At 39.5% G+C, this 19,319-nt stretch overlaps 1 protein-coding gene across 1 annotated transcript in view; it reads right to left on the bottom strand.

Moving 5' to 3' along the window:
- Window positions 1–16,887, bottom strand: part of AP3B1 (adaptor related protein complex 3 subunit beta 1) — a 273,819-nt gene extending 256,932 nt beyond the window's left edge. Inside the window, exon 1 of the mRNA XM_082835235.1 lies at window positions 16,625–16,887. Coding sequence (XP_082691361.1) covers window positions 16,625–16,752 — 128 coding nt within the window. The 5' untranslated portion in view covers window positions 16,753–16,887. The remainder of the gene's footprint in view (window positions 1–16,624) is intronic.
- Between the last annotated feature and the right edge of the window lie 2,432 nt (window positions 16,888–19,319).

Below are 19,319 nucleotides of genomic sequence, written 5' to 3'. Positions count from 1 at the left end.
TAGCCATTTGTATTCCTTTTGTTATCTGACTGCTCACATTATTCTGGGCCAATATTACAGTGACCTTTTCAGTAATCACAAACATATCTCAAGAAGAAATTTTTGACAGAATTTGATTAAATCTAATGAAAAGTGCAATTCCTTAGTCACAGACAACTATGTATATTGCTCCCTCACATTCTCAAATATACATTCTCAAATATATAATAGCCCTTATCTCCTCCTCCTGAAAGCCAAAGTTCTTTGGAAAAGTGCTCCTCCTTTACTCACTTCTCTCCCACCTGTCAATCCTCTGCAATCTGATTTTCCCTAACACTGTTGTTACCACCACGATCACCAACCTTATCAGTAAATCCAAGAAACACTACCTCTGACTTTAGTTTACTGGGCTACTCACCAGCAGCTGGCACTGCTGACCACTTAACTCCTTCCTGAAACCCTCTCTTCCTTCAATTTCTGTTAAAGCAAAACATATGTAAGTCCCTCTTCTTTTAGGAAAACTGTACTCCTTCTCTAAGAATAGACAACTTTAAAGCAACAGGATACCTATCAGCAAGACTGATGGCTAAGCAAAAAGTTTAAAACAAATATATATTTTTTCATTTATACTATCTATAATCATTATTCCCAAATCCTTGATAACCACACAGAAGAAGTGGCCTAGTGCTTATTAACTTCATTTATTTTTATGTAGTACACATTAAAGATACTATATGATTTTGTATTTTCAAGTACTTGTGAAATATAATTCAGAAAAACAATAATGTCAAATTTAACGATAATTTGAAAATTAAAAACATAAAGCAATGGTTAATGTGAAAATTAACAATGATTCTAAACTTTTAAGTTGAGAAAGGACATTAAAAACAAAACTTTTAAAAAGCTCAAATGATCTTAATGGTGCCAAAATAGTATTAATAATAATTGTGCTTATTATGTATCAGGCACTGTTAACTGTTTACATATGTTAAATCTTTTAATCCTCACAATATTTCGGTGAGTGCAAGTACTATTATCATCCTCATCTCCATTTTTCTGATAAGGAAACCAAGCGCATAGAGTGATAAAGTAACCTGCCCAAGTGCCACTTATTAACTCTGTAACAAGTTTTCATACCCAGGCAGAGTAGCTCCAGAGTGGGTGTGCTTAAGCATTATGCCATACTGCCTCAGCAAACCACAATAAACAACTTTATCTGCCATCTTCCTCCTACAAAAGTAGGAAGTGGGTCTGATCCTTTTCCTAAATCTTAAGCACAATGCAAAAGCTGTTTGTATAATGAACTTCAAGAATTTCCCCAAACTTCATTCTCTCTTCTTGGTCTTTTAAGTGAGGTTCAATTCTCCCACTCCCTTCAATGTTAACTTAGTACAAAGATTCCTCCTTGGCCTTCTCCTCACATATCACACAACTTCCCCTCAATGGCTTCCAAAATCATCTATCAATTGATGACTCCCAAATCTGTATCTCCAACCTAGGTATCTCCTGAGTACCACATCCATGTATCTAATGGCTTAATGGACACCCAACTATCAAACTCAACAGGTCCAAAACAGAGCTCAACACTTTCTTTCCTCACTCCAAACTTGCTCTGTCTCCTGGGTTTCCAATATCACAGAATACTTCCACCATTCACATAGCTGACGATTCCAAACACTTAGGTGCAGCCAGAGTGATCTTTCTAAAATATAAATCTCACCACATCGTACCTCTACTTAAAATCCTTTGGTAGCTTCTTACTGTGCAAACCTTTATGATAAGTTCAAATTTATGAGCATGGTATACAAGACCCTTCATAATATGGACCCTGACTATCAACCATCTTTCACGTGTCCCAATTTCCCTCCAACTCTGTGCTCCAGCCATACTGAACTTTTCCTATTCTTTAAATAAGCCCTAAATCCTTGCCTCTAAACCAGCAGTGTCCAACAGAATGCTCTATGATGACAGAAAGAAATATTCTTTATCCACATTATCCAATATGTTAACTGCTAGCTACACTGAGCACATAAAAATGTGGCTAGTGTGACTCAGAAACTAAAATTATTTCAATCAGTTTAAATTTAAATAGTTACCTTTGGCTGGTATCTACGGTATTGAACAACACAGCTCTAAACCAAGGTATACGCTATTCCCTCTGCCTCATGTGTATACAGGTATGTGTGGAAAGCCCTGGTCAGTGCTAACATGTAACATCGTTAGTATTGACTTTTCTGTTAGGTTATTCCCTTTGTTCTTGTAGTTAGTAATTAATAAGGTCCCACTCTATACAAGACACTATTTAAAACAAGACACTATTTTCTAATAGTTTAGTGGTTCTTCCAAGATAGTGGCTTAATTACAATTTGCCCCTAAAAGGACTATCACTTTAAGAAATGAACAGACTCCACATATTAGTAAGTGAAAAAAGCAAATTACAATATTACACTAAAAAAGTATATAGCTTTGCTTTAAAAATACACAGTATATAGGCAAAAAAGACTGGAAGACCTGTATCTTTTTAACTGATTCTCTATGGGTATTAAAATTAGTGTTATTTAACTAATCTGTATTTGCTAAATTTTCTATAAGGAAAGAGGGAAATCAGTCCAGTGATTATCTTTTCCCTGTTGCATCATCAATCTATTCCTTCCTCTTCATAAACTAACATTCCCTTCCAGATACCACTCCGTTTCTTTGCTCCCCTATACAGTAATACATACTAACTACAACTCTCCTTTCTCTTTTTTTTTTTTTTAAGATTTAATTTTATTTATTTTTGGCTGCACTGGGTCTTCATTGCTGTGCCTGGACTTTCTCTAGTTGCGGTGCGTGGGCTTCTCCTTGCGGTGGCTTCTCTTGTTGCGGAGCACGGGCTCTAGGCGCACAGGTTTCAGTAGTTGTGGCACCCGGGCTCTAGAGCGCAGGCTCAGTAATTGTGGTGCACGGCCTTAGTTGCTCTGCGGCATGTAGGATCTTCCTGGTTTAGGGATCGAACCCACGTCCCCTGCATTGGCAGGCGGATTCCTATCTACTGCACCACCAGGGAAGTCCCTCTCCTTTCTCTCTTGAACCCACTCCAGTCAGGCTTTCAGCCCCACCACTGCACCTAACCTGCTTGTCAGGGTCACCAAAGACCTCCAAAGTGACAAATTCCAAAGCCACTTGTCAGTACTGTAATCACCTTACTTGACCCTATCTGACAGAAAGGCTCCAGGAATGCCCCAGAGATTAGTACTCTGACCTCTTCACTTTCTACATTCACTCCCTTGATGTCTCACCCAATCAGGGTACTTAATACCCTCTATAACCCTATGGCTCCCAAACTTATATCTCTAGCCTAACTCCTCCCTAAGCTCCAGACTCATATATCCAACTGCCTATTTCATATCTCCTCTTGGATGCCTAATAGGTATCTCAAACTTAACATGCTCAAGCTCTTGAACCTCTTCCCCCTATAAAAAAATTCCTCTTTACACACTCTTCTTCATTTTGATAACAATTCCAAACTTCCAGCTGTTTAGGCAAAAACACCTTGTGTCATCTTTGGTATCTTTTTCCCTCACACACCACATCTAAACCATCAGCAAATCTCATTGGCTCTACTTTCAAAATATATCCAGAATCCAACCACTGCTCTCCACTACCACCAGTCTGATTCAGTCATCCCCTTCTCTTGCCTGGGTTACTGTGGTGGTCTCCTTGCTGGTCTCCCTGCCTCAATCTGCAGTCTATTCCTAGTTCAGGAGACAAAGTGATACATTAAAAACGTAAGGTGGATCATCTCACTCCTCTGTTCAAAACCCTCCAATGGCTTCCCTTCTCACACAGAGTAAAATCCAAGTCCTTAAAATGATTTACAAAGCCCTACACAATCTGGCCCTTACCTCTCTGACCTCCTCATCTGCTAAGTCCCCCCTCTTTCCTTCATTCACTCTATCCAGACACACTGACCTCTTTGTTGATGCTCACAGGTCAGAAACTCTCCTGCCTCAGGGCCTGAGCACATGTAATTCCTCTTGACTGAATACTTCTCCCCAGACATCTGCATGTCACTCCCTCAGGCACTCCAGGTAGTACTGTCAAGGATCTTTTCCTGACCCTGCTATTTCAAACTCAGCCCAACCTCCACCTTAACTCTCTATCCTCTTTCCCTGCCTTACTTTTCTCTACAGCGCTCCTTGTCATCAAATGACCAACCATCTATTTACTTGTTTATTACCTATCTTCTTCCAGTTGGAATATATGCTCCATGAAAGCAGGCATTTTGTCCACTGACTGATTAATCCCCAGCATCAAGAATAGTACTTAGCATAAGAAGGCACTTGTACTTGTTAAATCAGTAAGTTACTTCTATATTTTTTTAGTTATAGAAATAAAATTATAAATGAATAAACAGGTCCCAAGTATCCTACAGACCATAAACTTTTTGAAAACATAAATATATCTGGCACACCACAAACACTTAATAGTTACTGACTAACTTCTAAATGCCCATTCTGCTCAAAACCTTCCAATGGCTTCTCTTTACACTCATAGTAAAGTCCAAAGTCCTTACAAGGCCCTACACAATCTGGCACCGGACCTTCCACTCTACACCTTACCTCTCTGCCCCCATAGTACTAAATTCCCCCCTCATTCTTCATGACCACATCCTTAACCGAGGCTTTAAGAAACTTTAACCCATTTCTAGAGTAAAGCTGGGTGATGTGTAGCTCTGCCAACCCATGATATTGGGACCAGCCTTATTCATAAGTCTCTCGCTTATCCAGCTGCCATGTTAACTCACTCAGCTGCAGGATTAAAGACACTGGCCTTCGGGCTTCCCTGGTGGCGCAGTGGTTGAGAGTCCACCTGCCGATGCAGGGGACACGGGTTCGTGCCCCGGTCCGGGAAGATCCCACATGCCGCGGAGCGGCTGGGCCCACGAGCCATGGCCGCTAAGCCTGCGTGTCCGGAGCCTGTGCTCCGCAACGGGAGAGGCCGCAACAGTGAGAGGCCAGCGTACTGCAAAAAATAAATAAGACACTGGCCTTCTAATTAGGTCAATTCCTATCAGCAGTACAAATAATCAGCCCATCAATAAGCAGACATTGACTATAAATTGTTCACTTTTGTAGATCTATGAACTCTTTCCAGCTGACATGCTAAATAAGTCTTCCTTAAGTACACAAACCAAAGAATATTATTCATAATAATGTGAAATATAGGAAAATCATTTCCTTCTTGAATATTCTACTCTGGGCTCTTCACTTTAAATTTTGAATTTGGACCGCAGGCAATTAGTTTTTGGCAGTAGTTCATTTATATACACAATTGCAATACTGTCAAATTATTTCACTAAAATACATTTGTCATTCCATGAGCATTTGTAACTTTTCTGCAGTAAAAAAGAACATTTCAACTGACCATCTGTCTGATTTTTTTTGTTTTACTCATTCAGTTCTAGTAATGTTACCCTAAATTCTAAATATTTTTAGAAGTAATATCTCACATCTTGGTATTTAATGGTAAGGCCTGAATTTAAGTATTCCATATTTTCTCCTTGGATTTCACAAAACCAGTGATCTTAAAATAACATATCCTATATCAAGGGATGAATATTTTCTTGGTTGAGTGTTTAAGATAAATTGTAAAAGTCAGAAGTGACTCTCCTGGATTTCTCTGGTGGCGCAGTCGTTAAGAATCCGCCTGCCAATGCAGGGGACATAGGTTCGAACTCTGGTCCGGTAAGATCCCACATGCTACGGAGCCCGCGAGCCACTACTACTGAGCCTGCGCTCTAGAGCGTGCGAGCCACAACTGATGAGCCCACATGCTGCAACTACTGAAGCCCACGCACCTAGAGCCCCTGCTCCGCAACAAGAGAAGCCGCTACAATAAGAAGCCTGTGCACCGCAACAAAGAGTAACCTCCGCTCGCCTCAACTAGAGAAAGCCCACATGCAGCAACGAAGACCCAACACAGTCTAAAGTAAATAACTTTTTTTAAAAAAGAAGTGACTCTCCTCCAAGAAGAAATGCAAGCTAAGCAAATAAAATGGAACACTTATAATCTATTGGAAAGTAGGACTCTGCAGTATTTCATCAATTTTTTGTTCAATGTGGTAAAATCTTATTTGATTTCAAGTATGTTTCAAGAATTAAATTACAGGAACCCTACTGCACCACTAAAGTGACAATCCTTAACCTGTGTAGTCAGCCCTTTGTAGAACTAACAGTCTTACTTACGTGAAGACAAAAACAACTAGTTCCTTCTTTTGTTAACAGCCATCTTGGAACAAATGACATTTACTTAGTGAAAGATCAATAAAACATTGAAATTGGGAGTTTCCTGGCAGTCCAGTGGTTAGGACTTAGCACTTTCACTGCTGTGGTCCAGGTTCAATCCCTGATTGGGGAACTATGGTCCCACAAACCACGCGGTACAGCCAAAATAAAATAGAATAAAACACTGAAATTGCTTATATTTTATATGTCTTTTCTAAATTAAAAAAAATATAGGGTCCAATTTCCATATACAGCATGGCAAATACATTGTTTACATCTCCATAACTAGATCTAGTGACCAAAAATTCCAAAAGCTAAGCAGCATTAACAAGATAGAGCACTTACCAAAACTGGAATCAAGGGAATTTAATCTTCAGAAACTGAAGATGATGACAAGGACAAAGGTATGCTATAGAAATCATCAATGGAGTGTATTTTCATACTGGCAAAACTGGACTCCTGAGCACGAGAGGAAGGAATTCACAACGAGGAGCCTGTGCCTCTTCATAATATGCTAACAACTCAGGACTCCAACATTTTCAGTATCTCAAACTAAAACGTGTTTGACATTTTGAAATTACAGCACGTCCGTTTTCTTCAGTAAATCATTGTTTACAAAAATCAAGGCTTAAAAAAAAAAAAAATCAAGGCTTATAATAAATACCTTTTGGTAGGTATGAAAAGTTGAGAATTATTACACAATTTAACACTAATTTTATACTTGTATTACTTGTATTAGTTCACATTAGCCTTATCTCACCAACTAAATTCTTAAAGGCAAGATAAAGATCTTATAATTATTTATATTTCTACTGAAAACACAGAGGAATTAACTATACTTATGGTATAGTTAAAAATGCCTTTAAGATGATATAAATAAAGTTAAAGATGGTATAAATAAAGATGCCTTTCAAGAATGGTACAGACTTCAAAAATCCTGATTGTAAAATTCATTCAACACTTATGTGACAATTCTAGGTCAATAACCCTAACCACAACAAAAACTCAAGCAATGACATAAAGAAAATGGCTGTTTTGGAACTATATACAATTAACTTCAGGGTAATGCAATAATACATTAATGGGGATACCAGGCTAAATTTTCCTTCTGTATAAGGTCCACAGAATCCAGTCATGCTTTATTTTTTAACTACGCTGGCTAAAGAAACAGTAAATATTAGTAGAATCTGAATCATTCAATTGAGTAAAAGACCTAAAACATTTATTATGCAAAATTATAAGCCAAACACTTTGCTAAGCACCTTCACATAAATTATACCATGTAATATTAGGTGAGTATGTGAAAGAAAGAGTCCTCTATACAATATTTAACAATTATTCAATGAGTCCCTACAAAATGAAAATACAGAATGACTTAATGAGATAAAGGTATCAATGAAAATACTAGGAAAAGTAAAAAGAAAGAGCAAGCTTTGAACAACTGGAACTATAAAACTGTTATATGAAAAAATTTTTAAATATGGTATAGACCCTAATTAAAATTAAATATTATAAAAAATTAAATATTATAAATAAAAAATGGGAAAAAAAAGTTTAAACCCTCATATGGAGACACAATGACTCTTTAAAGTATGTCTAAAATAATGTGTTATAGAGTGGCCAATATGGTGGAGGAGGAAGATCCTGAGCTCACATCCTCCTACAGACACACCAGTATCACAACTATTTATAGAGCAACTACAGATGAGAATGACCTGAACACTAGCAGAGAAGAGCTCCTACAACTTAAGATATACAGAAGGAACCACAGAAAGATAGGGAGGAAGGGCAGAGCCACAATATAGTCAGGAACCCAAAGCCTCAGATAGAGGACCCAAAAACAGGAGGATAATTACAACTGCAGAGGTTCTCCCCAAGGATCAAGGGCTCTGAGCCCCACATCAGGCTCCCCAGCCCAGGGGTCCTGCACCGGGAAGACAAGCCCCTAGAATGTTTGGCTTTGAAGACGAGTGGGGCTTACTTTGGGGAGAGCCAGAGGACTGTGGGAAATAGAGACTCCACTCATAAAAGGGTACATACTAAATCTCACATGCTCCAGGACCCAGGGCAGAAGCAGTAATTTGAAAGGACCCTGGGTCAGACCAACTTGCTAATCTTGGAAAGCTTCCCAGAGAGGCAAGAGGCAACTGGGATGTATCCTGGAGACATAGATGCTGGTGGCAGCCATTTGGGGGAGCTCATTTCCCAAGGATACTGGTGCTGGCAAGCATCATTTTGGAATTCTCCCTCTAGCTTGTTAGTGCCAGGACCCAGCCCACCCACCAGCCAGTCAGCACCAGTCCTGGGACACTCTAGATCAAGCTAGCTGCGGGGGGGACACTGTCCTACCCATCAGCAGGCCAGCTGCCATAGAAACCCCTGAACCCCCAGCTTCCCTGGGACCCAGCCCTGTCTACCAGAAGGCCCAATACCCAGCCCTACACATCAATGGGCCAGCAAGAGCCCCGGGTACAGCAGCCAGCCAATCCCATCCACCCCACCCACCAGCGGGCCAGCACTAGCTCTGGACCCGGCTTCATCAACCAGCGGGTGGGCACCAGACCTGGGACCACCGAGGCCCTACAGCCAGCTGTGTCAGGACCCAGCCCACTCACCAGCAGTCTAGCACCAGCCCCAGGATGCCCTGGGCCTGGGCCCCACCTACTTACAGGCTGATATCAACCAAGAATTTAAGGTACAATGTAGAAAAGACAGCCTCTTCAACAATGGAGCTGGGAAAACTGGACAGCTGCATGTAAAAGCTGAGATTAGAACATTACCTCATAGCATATACAAAAATAAACTCAAAATGGATTAAAGACCTGAAACCCTAAAACTTCTAGAAGAAAACATAGGCAGAACACTCTTTGACATAAATCATAACGATATTTTTTTGGGTCTGTCTCCTAAGGCAAAAGAAATAAAAGCAAAAATAAATAATGGGACCTAATTAAACTTAAAAGCTTTTGCACAGCAAAGGAAACCATCAACAAAACAAAGAGACAACCTACAGGATGGGAGAAAATATTTGCAAATGATGTGACAAGGGATTAATATCCAAAATATATAAACAGCTCATACAATTCAGTATCAAAAAAACAAAAAACCAAACAACTCAATCAAAAAATGGCAAAGATGTGGAGAAAAGGGAACCACTGTACACTGTTGATGGGATTGTAAATTGCAGCAGCCATAAGTGTATGGAGGTTCCTCAAAATATTAAAAATGGAATTATCATATGATCTAGCAATTCTGGGTATTTATCCAAAGAAAACAAAACACTAATTTGAAAAGATATATGCAACATAAGTTCATTGCAGCATTACTTACAATAGCCAAGATATGGAAGCAACCTAAGTGTCCACTGACAGATGAATGGATAAAGAAAACATGGTATGTGTATACAGACAGACAGACAGACAGACACACACACACACACACACACACACACAACAGATTACTCATTTATAAAAAAGAATGAAATCTCGCCATTTTCTACAACATGTAATAACCAGAGAATATTATGCCAAGGGATATAAGTCAGACAGAGATAGACATGCAGAATCTAAAAAACAAATGAACAAATATAACTAAACAGAAACAGATCACAGATACAGAGAACACGTGGTTGCAGGGGAAGGAGGGGATAGGTGTATAAACTTCAGTTACAAAAAGATGAGTCACATGTATGAAATGTACAGTGTGGAGAATACAGTCAATAATTATGTAGTATCTTTGTATGGCAAGAGATAACAGCTAGACTTATTATAGCGATCATTTGGAAATGTATAGAAGTATTGAATCACTATGTTATGTATCAGGAACTAACATAGTGTTATAGGTCAATTATTCATCAAAAACAAACAAACTTACAGAAAAAGAGATCAGAATTGTGGTTACCAGAGGCAGGGAGGTTGGGGGGAGGGGGAATTGGATGAAGGTAGTCAAAGGTACAAACTTCCAGTTATAAGTAAGTACTTTATCTTACAACTGGGGATGTACTATAGAACATGATGAATATAACTAACACTGCTATACTTTATATGTGAAAATTTTTAAGCAAATCCTAAGAGTTATCAGAAGGAAAAAAAATTTTTTTGCTATTTCTTTAATGTTGTACCTATATGAGATGACGGATGTTCACTAAACTTACAGTGGTAATCATTTCATGATGTATGTAAGTCAAATCATTATGCTGTACACATTAAACTTATATGCTGTATATTATACAGTGCTGTATATAATTATATCTCAATAAAACTGGAAGAAATGCAAAAACAAACAAAAATAAACAAAATAATGTGTTATTAATAAGGTACTGACAACTGGGGCTGTAAAAGGAAAATCAAAATGAAATCGGTACTGCTGAGAGCTCTCTAAAATGAAGCCAGGAGGCCACTGAGGAAGTATGACTTATGGACGACTCAGCCCGGATGGAATCTGAACTTTGACCACTTACTGTCTTAATGTAGGTATCCAGAATATCTGCCCAATGTTCCAGAAACTCAAAATATTTAACCGACCCTTACCCTAAAATAACTCGTGACAGCCTGTTCCTTAAGGACAAATACTTCCTCGCGTCATGGTCAACCATAATTCTTGACAGACAACTTAATAACCTTGTAGCTTTCATCTTTATAAGCCTCTGACTCTCTTCCCCTGTACAATCTCGAACTGCAATTCTTAAGACCCCAAATAAATTATTTTATTTGCAGCCTTCGGCATTTTCTTGGTCGACAGGACTGGTTGATCTTTACTTTTAATAAAGTTAAGTCGGGGCTTCCCTGGTGGCGCAGTGCTTAAGAATCCGCCTGCCAATGCAGGGGACACAGGTTCGAGCCCTGGTCCAGGAAGATCCCACATGCCGTGATGCAACTAAGCCCGTGTGCCACAACTACTGAGCCTGCGCTCTAGAGCCCACATGCCACAACTACTGAAGCCCGTGTGCCTAGAGCCTGTGCTCCGCAACAAGAGAAGCCAGCACAGTGAGAAGCCTGTGCACCGCAACGAAGAGTAGCCCCCGCTCGTTGCAACTAGAGGAAGCCAGTGTGCAGCAACGAAGACCCAACACAGCCAAAAATAAATAAATAAATAAATAAATTTTAAAGTTAACTCAAAAACATCCCTATAAGAAGGTTGCTCTCATTCAGATACATTTCTATATGCCCTCTTGAAAGGGAGAAAAAGCAGTGGATGTAAGTTAGATTTGCTGTAATTATATGCAAACTAGAGCCCCATTGTAAAATTCCTAGTGGATTCCACTGAGAAATACTGATATTAAAGGTTAAAGGGTTATATGTAATGTAATTTTCATGGCTGATATCAAGCTGACAATAAATAAAATTTAAGTTAAAAAAGTAAGCTAGGCCTTATCATTTGCAATGCAAATACACTGATATAGTATTGATTATATCATACTACTACATGATGTAGTACAACACAAAAGTATGCAGCTCTTACTTGAGTCTAAATTAGCTCTGTGAATCTAAACAAATGAAAAGTCCACCCCAATTTCAGCAGGGACTAAAACTGCTACCTTGGTTACCTATTCATTGTTAAATCCAATGGCCTCTTTTCAGCCTTCATTCTATTTGCCCTCTCTCTGCAATTCCTAACATAGTTGACTATTTCCTCTAACCAACTTTCCTCTCAGCTTCCTTTTTTTTTTTTTTTTAACCTTTCTCTGGTTTCCTACCCCTCTGAGCACTCTTTAGCTAGTTCTTCTTCCATTCACACCTTAAATGTTGGTGTTCCCTAGCGATTTGTCTAAACTGCCTTGTCTCCTAACGAGAAAAATTCTCCCTGGGTGATTTCATCCATTCCCATGCTTTAATTACTACCCACAATTCTAAATGCTGATCTATAATCTATATTTCATCTAAATGTGCTTTTTTTTTTTTTTTTTTTTGCAACTGTCCTGGTTTCGGTATACTTTGCCTGAAGAACTCCCCCTGTTCTCCACCTGGCAAAAATCTTCCCAGGCTTTATGACCTCAAATATCACCACCTCAGCAAAGCTTTCAACAACTTTTCTAAATAGTGTTAGTTAATATTCTAGTTTAGAAATCATTTTCAACTATACCATCTTATGAAAAACTCACAAAATAGGCAAGTCCTCTCTAGAAATGAGGACACTGAAGTTTGAAGAGATCAAGCAACTTGAACAAGGAAACATTACTACAGGTGGAAAACATCAACTTAAATCCAGGCCTCCTCACTCTAGGTCCAATGCTCTTTCTAATACACTGTGATGTTCTCAAAAGAAAAGAGATTTAGAAATTTAGTAGTTTTACCATTGTTAAGAAAAATTAATTAGTATTGTCTGTTTCCTTCTAGAAATTAATTCCTAGTTAAATGTTTAATCCAGAAATAAAAATATTAAAATTAATTTTTAAATTATACACACACAGCCAAATTGGTTAAGAGTTTAAGACAAAAGAAAAATAATTGAGGAAAAAACTAAAAGCAATAAAAGTTTACAATAGTCTCAAAGGAAACGATTACAAAAAATTAATTTTTTACATTTTTAAATAACGAAATTGCAAATCTTGACACCAATCATCTAATACACAGGCTTGATTAACCAATAAATGATGTATAAAATCTGCTTTCATAAAACCATTTAAAGCTCTCTAACTTTAGTTCTATTTAAAAGGGAAGGGAATAAATAAGATTGATAAATAGGATTAAATTCAGAAAACAAAAATCATCAATAATCCTGTGACTAGGAAGTGATTAGGCATCCTTGAGATGGTTAGTGAAGGATCAAAAGGACATAGAGCTTTAGGATAAGCGGCCAAAGAACAGAATAGTGGAAGGAGTTAGAACATCACCACTTTGCAGACACTGTGGTAAAGACTGGTTGAACAGATTCATTGATGGTTGCTAAATATAGGGGATGGTGAATCTGATGAAGAGCAAAACATCTGCATGGTCTCCAACTGTCCCCCCCATAGATAGATTATTGGAAAATAAATAAATAATGGACAACCCTTTACCTGGGAAAATTAACATCATGAAGATGGGCATCCTATGCCTCCTGACACAATAGTCTAAGAAGCTAGTACTGTAGCCTGGGATACATAACATGAATGTATGTAGGAACCAGCAAAGACAAGTTGATTAACATGCTATAAAGTAATTGGCTTTTATTCTTCAAAGTGTCAAGGTAGTGAAAGACAAAGGCTAAGGAACTATTCCAGATTAAAGGAGATTAAAGAGATATGAGAACTAAGTGAAATACATGATCCTGGACTGGATTCTGTACTAGAGAAAAAAATGTTAAAAAAAATTAAAATTATTTATTGGAACAAATGACAACACGGGGATTACAGACTGTAGATTGTACTAATGTTAAATTTCCTGAATATAACAGTACTACAGTTGTAAAAGTACTGCAGTTCTTAAATAAAATACACACTGAGGTATGAAGATAAAGAGACATGATGTATACAACCCATTCTCAGATGTATCAGAAGAGATAATAAGATGGAATGTGTGTGTCTGCGTGTGTATGGAGAAATAAATAAAGCAACGCAGCAAGTTTTTTAAATTGGTGAATGTGCCTCAGGAGTAGTTCTCTGTAGTATTCCTACAACTTTTTTGCAAACCTGAAACGATTTCAAAGTGTTGATAAATCATCGAAAATGAGAGCAGACGTGCGCCACAACTACTGAGCCTGCGCTCTAGAGCTCGCGTGCCACAACTACTGAGCCCGCATGCCACAACTACTGAAGCCCACGCACCTAGAACCCGTGCTCTGCAACAAGCCACTGCAATGAGAAGCCTGCGCACCGCAATGAAGAGTAGCCTCCACTCACCGCAACTAGAGAAAGCCCGCGCACAGCAACGAAGACCCAAGGCAGCCAAAAATTAAAAAATAAATTAATTAATTTTTTAAAAAAAAGAAAATGAGAGCAGAGGGGGTGGGCGAAATGGGTGAAGAGAGTCAAAGGCACAAAGTTCCAGTTATAAAATAAATAAGTCAGGGGGATGTAATGTACAGCATGGTGACTACAGTTAATAATACTGTATTGTTTATTTGAAAGCTGCTAAAAAAGTGAATCTTGAAAGTCCTCATCACAGGGAAAAAAATTGTAACTAAGTGTGGTGACGGATGTTAACTAGACTTCTTGTGGTGATCCTTTCTCAATATATAAAAATACCTACTGAATACCTACCTACGTTGTACACCTGAAACTAATACATTACATGCCAATTATACTTCGATAAAAAAATAAATTAGAGCAGAGGAACAGGGTAAGCTTTAAGTTTTTTATATAAATTTTGTCATTTGGGTTTTAAAAAAGGCAAGAAATATCACCCTTTAATAAATGAGAGAATGCAAGCTCAAGAGAGATTAAGTGACCACTTCCAGAACAGGGGTCTCCTTGTTTCCGTACAACCCCATTAGGTTGCAATTCAATGGCCAAAATGTTTCTAATTCCTGAAAGCCTCAAGGTCATACACTGTCTACAACTACTATTCAAAGTTTTAAACTTTTAATGAGTTGTATGCATTCTCTAATAAAAGCACAATAAACTTCATCAAGCAGTAAGTAGCATATCCAAGTGCTCAAGAGAATGCGCTCCAAGATTAGATTGAGCTCAAATTCAGGCAGTGCAGTGGTTCTAGCTTTGTGATCTTGGGCAAATTAACCACTTGTGCTCCAATTTTCTCATCCGCAAAGTGGGATCAAAGAAGTAGCTTTGGGTTGCTCCTTGATCCTCTGTGACACTTGAGCATCACAGAATAGTTTCCCATAAGCCATACTCACACTCAGCCAAAGGGTTGTTAGGAGGACCAAATGAAATAATAAATGTAAAGTAGTGTGCACAAGCACTCTATAAATGTTAGCTATTTTTATTTTAAATCCAACTTGCTCAGGCACCTCAACAGCACTGGTCATAGTCAAAGCCACACATTTTTTTCCAAATCAGGCCCAAATCTGACAAAATAGGAAAGGAAAGGCTCTAAAAGGAAAATATCTTAGAAGTTCACAAAACATAAAAGTAAATCAATTGTAAGCATATCACGTGCGAAACAGACCTCTACAGACTTATACGTTAATTCAACAGTTGAAACATCTGCTAATAGAACAGCAGAGCTGCAACAAGCTCCTTGTTGGAACAATCTATCCTCTAAATACACAGAATGAAAAATGAAAAGTTACTTCTATTACTTTTAAACTTTTCTAACCTGCGAATAAGGAAACAAATAAACAAACCAAAAACTCTATTTCACACACTCCATACAGGATTTCAGTTAGCTTAATACAGTGAAAATGTAATCCCAATTTCAACTACTAGCACTTTCCAGAATGTCTTTTAAAATAAATTTAAATTAAATTTTAATTTATCTTTCTGACACCGCCAAGCCACCAGCACAGCTACTTTACCTTAATTTAGCATAAATCTAGTGTCAGCCTATTATGTGACCATAGTGTTTAGTTAGCACTGAGATTAAAAAAAAGAAAAACGTAAAAATGATTACAATAAAATACAAAGTTACCAGAACTCTGTAAGTTTAAAACCATTCCTTCGCCTCCCCAAAAAAATCAATGCGGTGGGGGGGTTCTTTCCCTTTTCGGTGGTACTTAAAATACTCTGAATAATTCTTTTTTTTTACTCTTAATAACTTTTCAAAAAACCAAGTATACAATGTTTAGTGTTCATTTTTAAAATTCACACTATTAATTTGTAAAATTTTACCACTTGCTCAGAGTAACACTAAATATTCTCTACTCATATGCTTATTACTGTGTTTGGGATTGGGGTGGTTTTTGGGTTTTGTTTTTTTGTTTTAGGGGTTTTGGGTGGTTTTTTTTTTTTTTTGTCTGTAGTGCAAAGGACGTTGCCCGAGAACATTAACGTCTGTATAAACCAGCTTGTCCCTTCATAAAGCGTCTAAAACACCTCCTAGCTCCTGCATTCGAGGGTCACAGAACAGTTTCCCATTAGCCACACTCTCACGTTCCTTCTCAACTCCCCAAACACCCCTTCCACGCTAGTGAGCGAATTTCTCCAGGTGTGATCAAGCAAACATTAAATTAGCTTGAAGCGTTTGTTCAAAATTCAGATGCCTGTGCCCCAACCCAGACCAATTCAGAATTTTTGGGTACAGCACCTAAGGGCTCCAAATGGTTCTTTTTTCACTGAAGTTTGAAAACTACTAGAGACTCCCCTCCACACACTCATCCCAAACTCCCAACAACTCCCACCAGTCCCAACTGATCCAGCTGCGGGAAACGTTACCGCTCGGCTCCGGGGCGGTCTTAGCGCGACCCCACCCCTCTCCCGGGAGCCCCATCTCGGTGCCCGCTCCTCCCGGGCACCAGCTCCCTAGTCCCGTCCCCACACCCCAAACCTTTCTCCTCACTTCTTCATATCGCTGCTAAAGAGGCCGAAGGCGCCGGAGGGGGAAATGGTTGAGGTCGCCTCCTGACCCAGCTCCGTCGCCTCCCCTCCTCCGGACTGCTCACTGTAAGCGAAGCTGTTGCTGGACATTGCTGCGGTACTGCCGAGTGTCGGGTTGGCCCAGCCGGGGGTTCTCTCCGACGGGCTCCCGTCCGAGGGAAGCGAAACAAAACTAGTTCTCGTTTGGAGGGGCGCCCGCAGGGCGCTTCCGGACTCGTCACGGCTCCCAAAGCCGACCTGGCGGTCTACCCACTGCGCATGCCCAGTGTGCAGGCGGCCGGAGCCCACCCCCACCCCCCCGGGCACTCCAGGGCCTGACTGGATTTGCCTTCTCCGGGTTTTTGAGGTAGCTGAGAGGCTCGGACCCCGGCTCTGCGGAAGGCAGGCCTCGCGCATGCTGGAGACTAGACTCTCGACTTTTAAAGTTTTTTTGGAGACAAATACCCGTGTATCCATTTCGATCCCCTGGGAGGTTCCCGAGCCCGGACACCTCTTTGTCGGACTCCTGTTGTAAACCAGTAGCTTTCAGATTTTTCCTGAAACTCCAGTTAACACACCAGATCAACTTTCCTAAACATGTCAGGATTGCTTTTCCTTTTTAAGCTGGTTTCTGCTCCTCTCCCTCCAGCCATCTGTGTCTTACACCTGCCCCAGGCAACCTTTGTCGCAGATCTCTGCGTTTAAAGGAAACCTCCAGGGCCCTGTCTTTGAGGATCCACCACCTGCTAGATGTGTTCATTGTAGTGAAAGCTTCAAACGAAAATCCTGGGGCCGTTGGTTTCAAGGAGATAGTGATTCCTACTGGCGTCTGGCCACCAAAAGTAGAATAAAATAAAATAGAGTGAGCCTCACGCACCAGGAGTAGGCTATCATCTGGGCACCTCCTTCCTTTGTTCTGCCGCTTGTGGTATCACTTACTAAAGTCTGGAGAGTCAAGGCAGAAAGTTGCCTGGCCCCTGAGTAGCACCTGAGAAACCTTTCCAGGAGTAACTTTCCTCAGCCTGACGTTTCGGGTGGATTTCAGATCCTACCGTACGCTTTCCGTACTGCTTCCCCTTTAGGCAGAATTTGAAGCTTAGAGCCCTGAGAAACTGTCAGGGAACTACGGAAACAGTCTGGGGAGGCAGCGCCTGGGTGGGGGAGGGGAGAGCGTCGTACAAGGATTAGAGTGCTGTCCTCACCTCCTCTAATGGCCACACTGGAAGCAACACTGAGGTATCACTACGTACCTACCCAAATGGCCAAAATCCAGAACACGGACACCACCAAATGCTGGTGGGGAAGGGGAGCAACAGAAGCTCTGATTCATTGCTACTGGGAATGCAAAATTGTACAGCAACAGTGGAAGATAGTTGGACAGTTTCTTACAAAATTAAACATACTCCTACCATATAATCCAGCGATTGAACTCCTTGGTACTTATCCAAAGGAGCCGAAAACTTATGTCCATGCAAAAATCTACACAGATATTTATAGTAGCTTTATTCCGAATTACCAAAACTGGGAAGCTACAAGATGTCCTTCAGTAGGTGAATGTATAAACAAACGGTGGTACATCCAGACAATTAAATATTATTCAGTGCTAAAAAGAAATGAGCCATCAAACCATGAAAAGACATGGAGGAAACTTAAATGCACATTATTAAGTGAAAGAAGCCAATCTGAAAAGGTTACATACTCTGTGATTCCAATTATGTGACCTTCTGGAAAAGGCCAAACTATGAAGACAGTAAAAAGATCACTGGTTGCCACTAAATGAGTTGGGGAGAAGCGGGATGAAAGGCAGAGAACAGAGGATTTTTAGGGCATTGAAAATGCCCTATATGATACCATAATGGTGGATACATGTCTCCAAACCCATAGAATGAATAACACCAAGAGTGAACCGTAATGGAAACTATGAACTTTGGGTGATAGTGGTGTGTCAATATAGGTTCATCAATTGTAGCAAATGATCACTCTGGTGAAGATGTAGTAACCAGGGAGGCTGTGCATGTGTAGGGGCAGGGCATATATGGGAAATTTCTGTAACCTCCTCTCAATTTTGCTGTAACCTAAAAATATTCTAGAAAATAGAATCTTAATTTTTTTAAAAAATTATTTTTAAAAAGAAAAGCCACACTGTTACTTTGGAAATAAGCACGGCTCTAGGTGGGGGAGGACAGAATGCCCTCCAAACTTCATATTCTGGTAAAAACTTGGCAGGTTTTTTCTTCAGCTGTTGGAATACCCTTCCAGGGATGAAATGATGGAGCACCTAAAATATTTTGTTGTCAATATCGATGATGTCGATCAATTTAGAGAATTTCACCTACAGCTGATTTTTCCTGATGATGATGATATATACTTAGTAGACGGCTTAGTATGTATGAGGCACATAAACGATTTTCATATATTAATTTATTTAATAGTAGAAGAAGCTAAGGTTTGCTTTCCTTTATCTGTGAAATAAGGACATTGATATACACATACCCTAGAGACTCTTTGGCATATATTCCTGGGCATAGAATTTCGTGGTTGTAGATTATATGCACCTTTACTGAATATCCTAAATTTTTCTCCAATATAATTTTAACAGTTCACACTCCCACAGCAATGTATGAGAAATCTTCTTTCCTCACATTCTCACTAACACTTTGTTTTTTTGAAGTTTTTAT

The sequence above is a fragment of the Leucopleurus acutus genome (genome assembly GCF_964270905.1).
Source record: "Leucopleurus acutus genome assembly, chromosome: 3".
Taxonomy (NCBI): Eukaryota; Metazoa; Chordata; class Mammalia; order Artiodactyla; family Delphinidae; genus Leucopleurus; species Leucopleurus acutus.
This window is presented reverse-complemented; position numbering and strand designations above follow the sequence as displayed.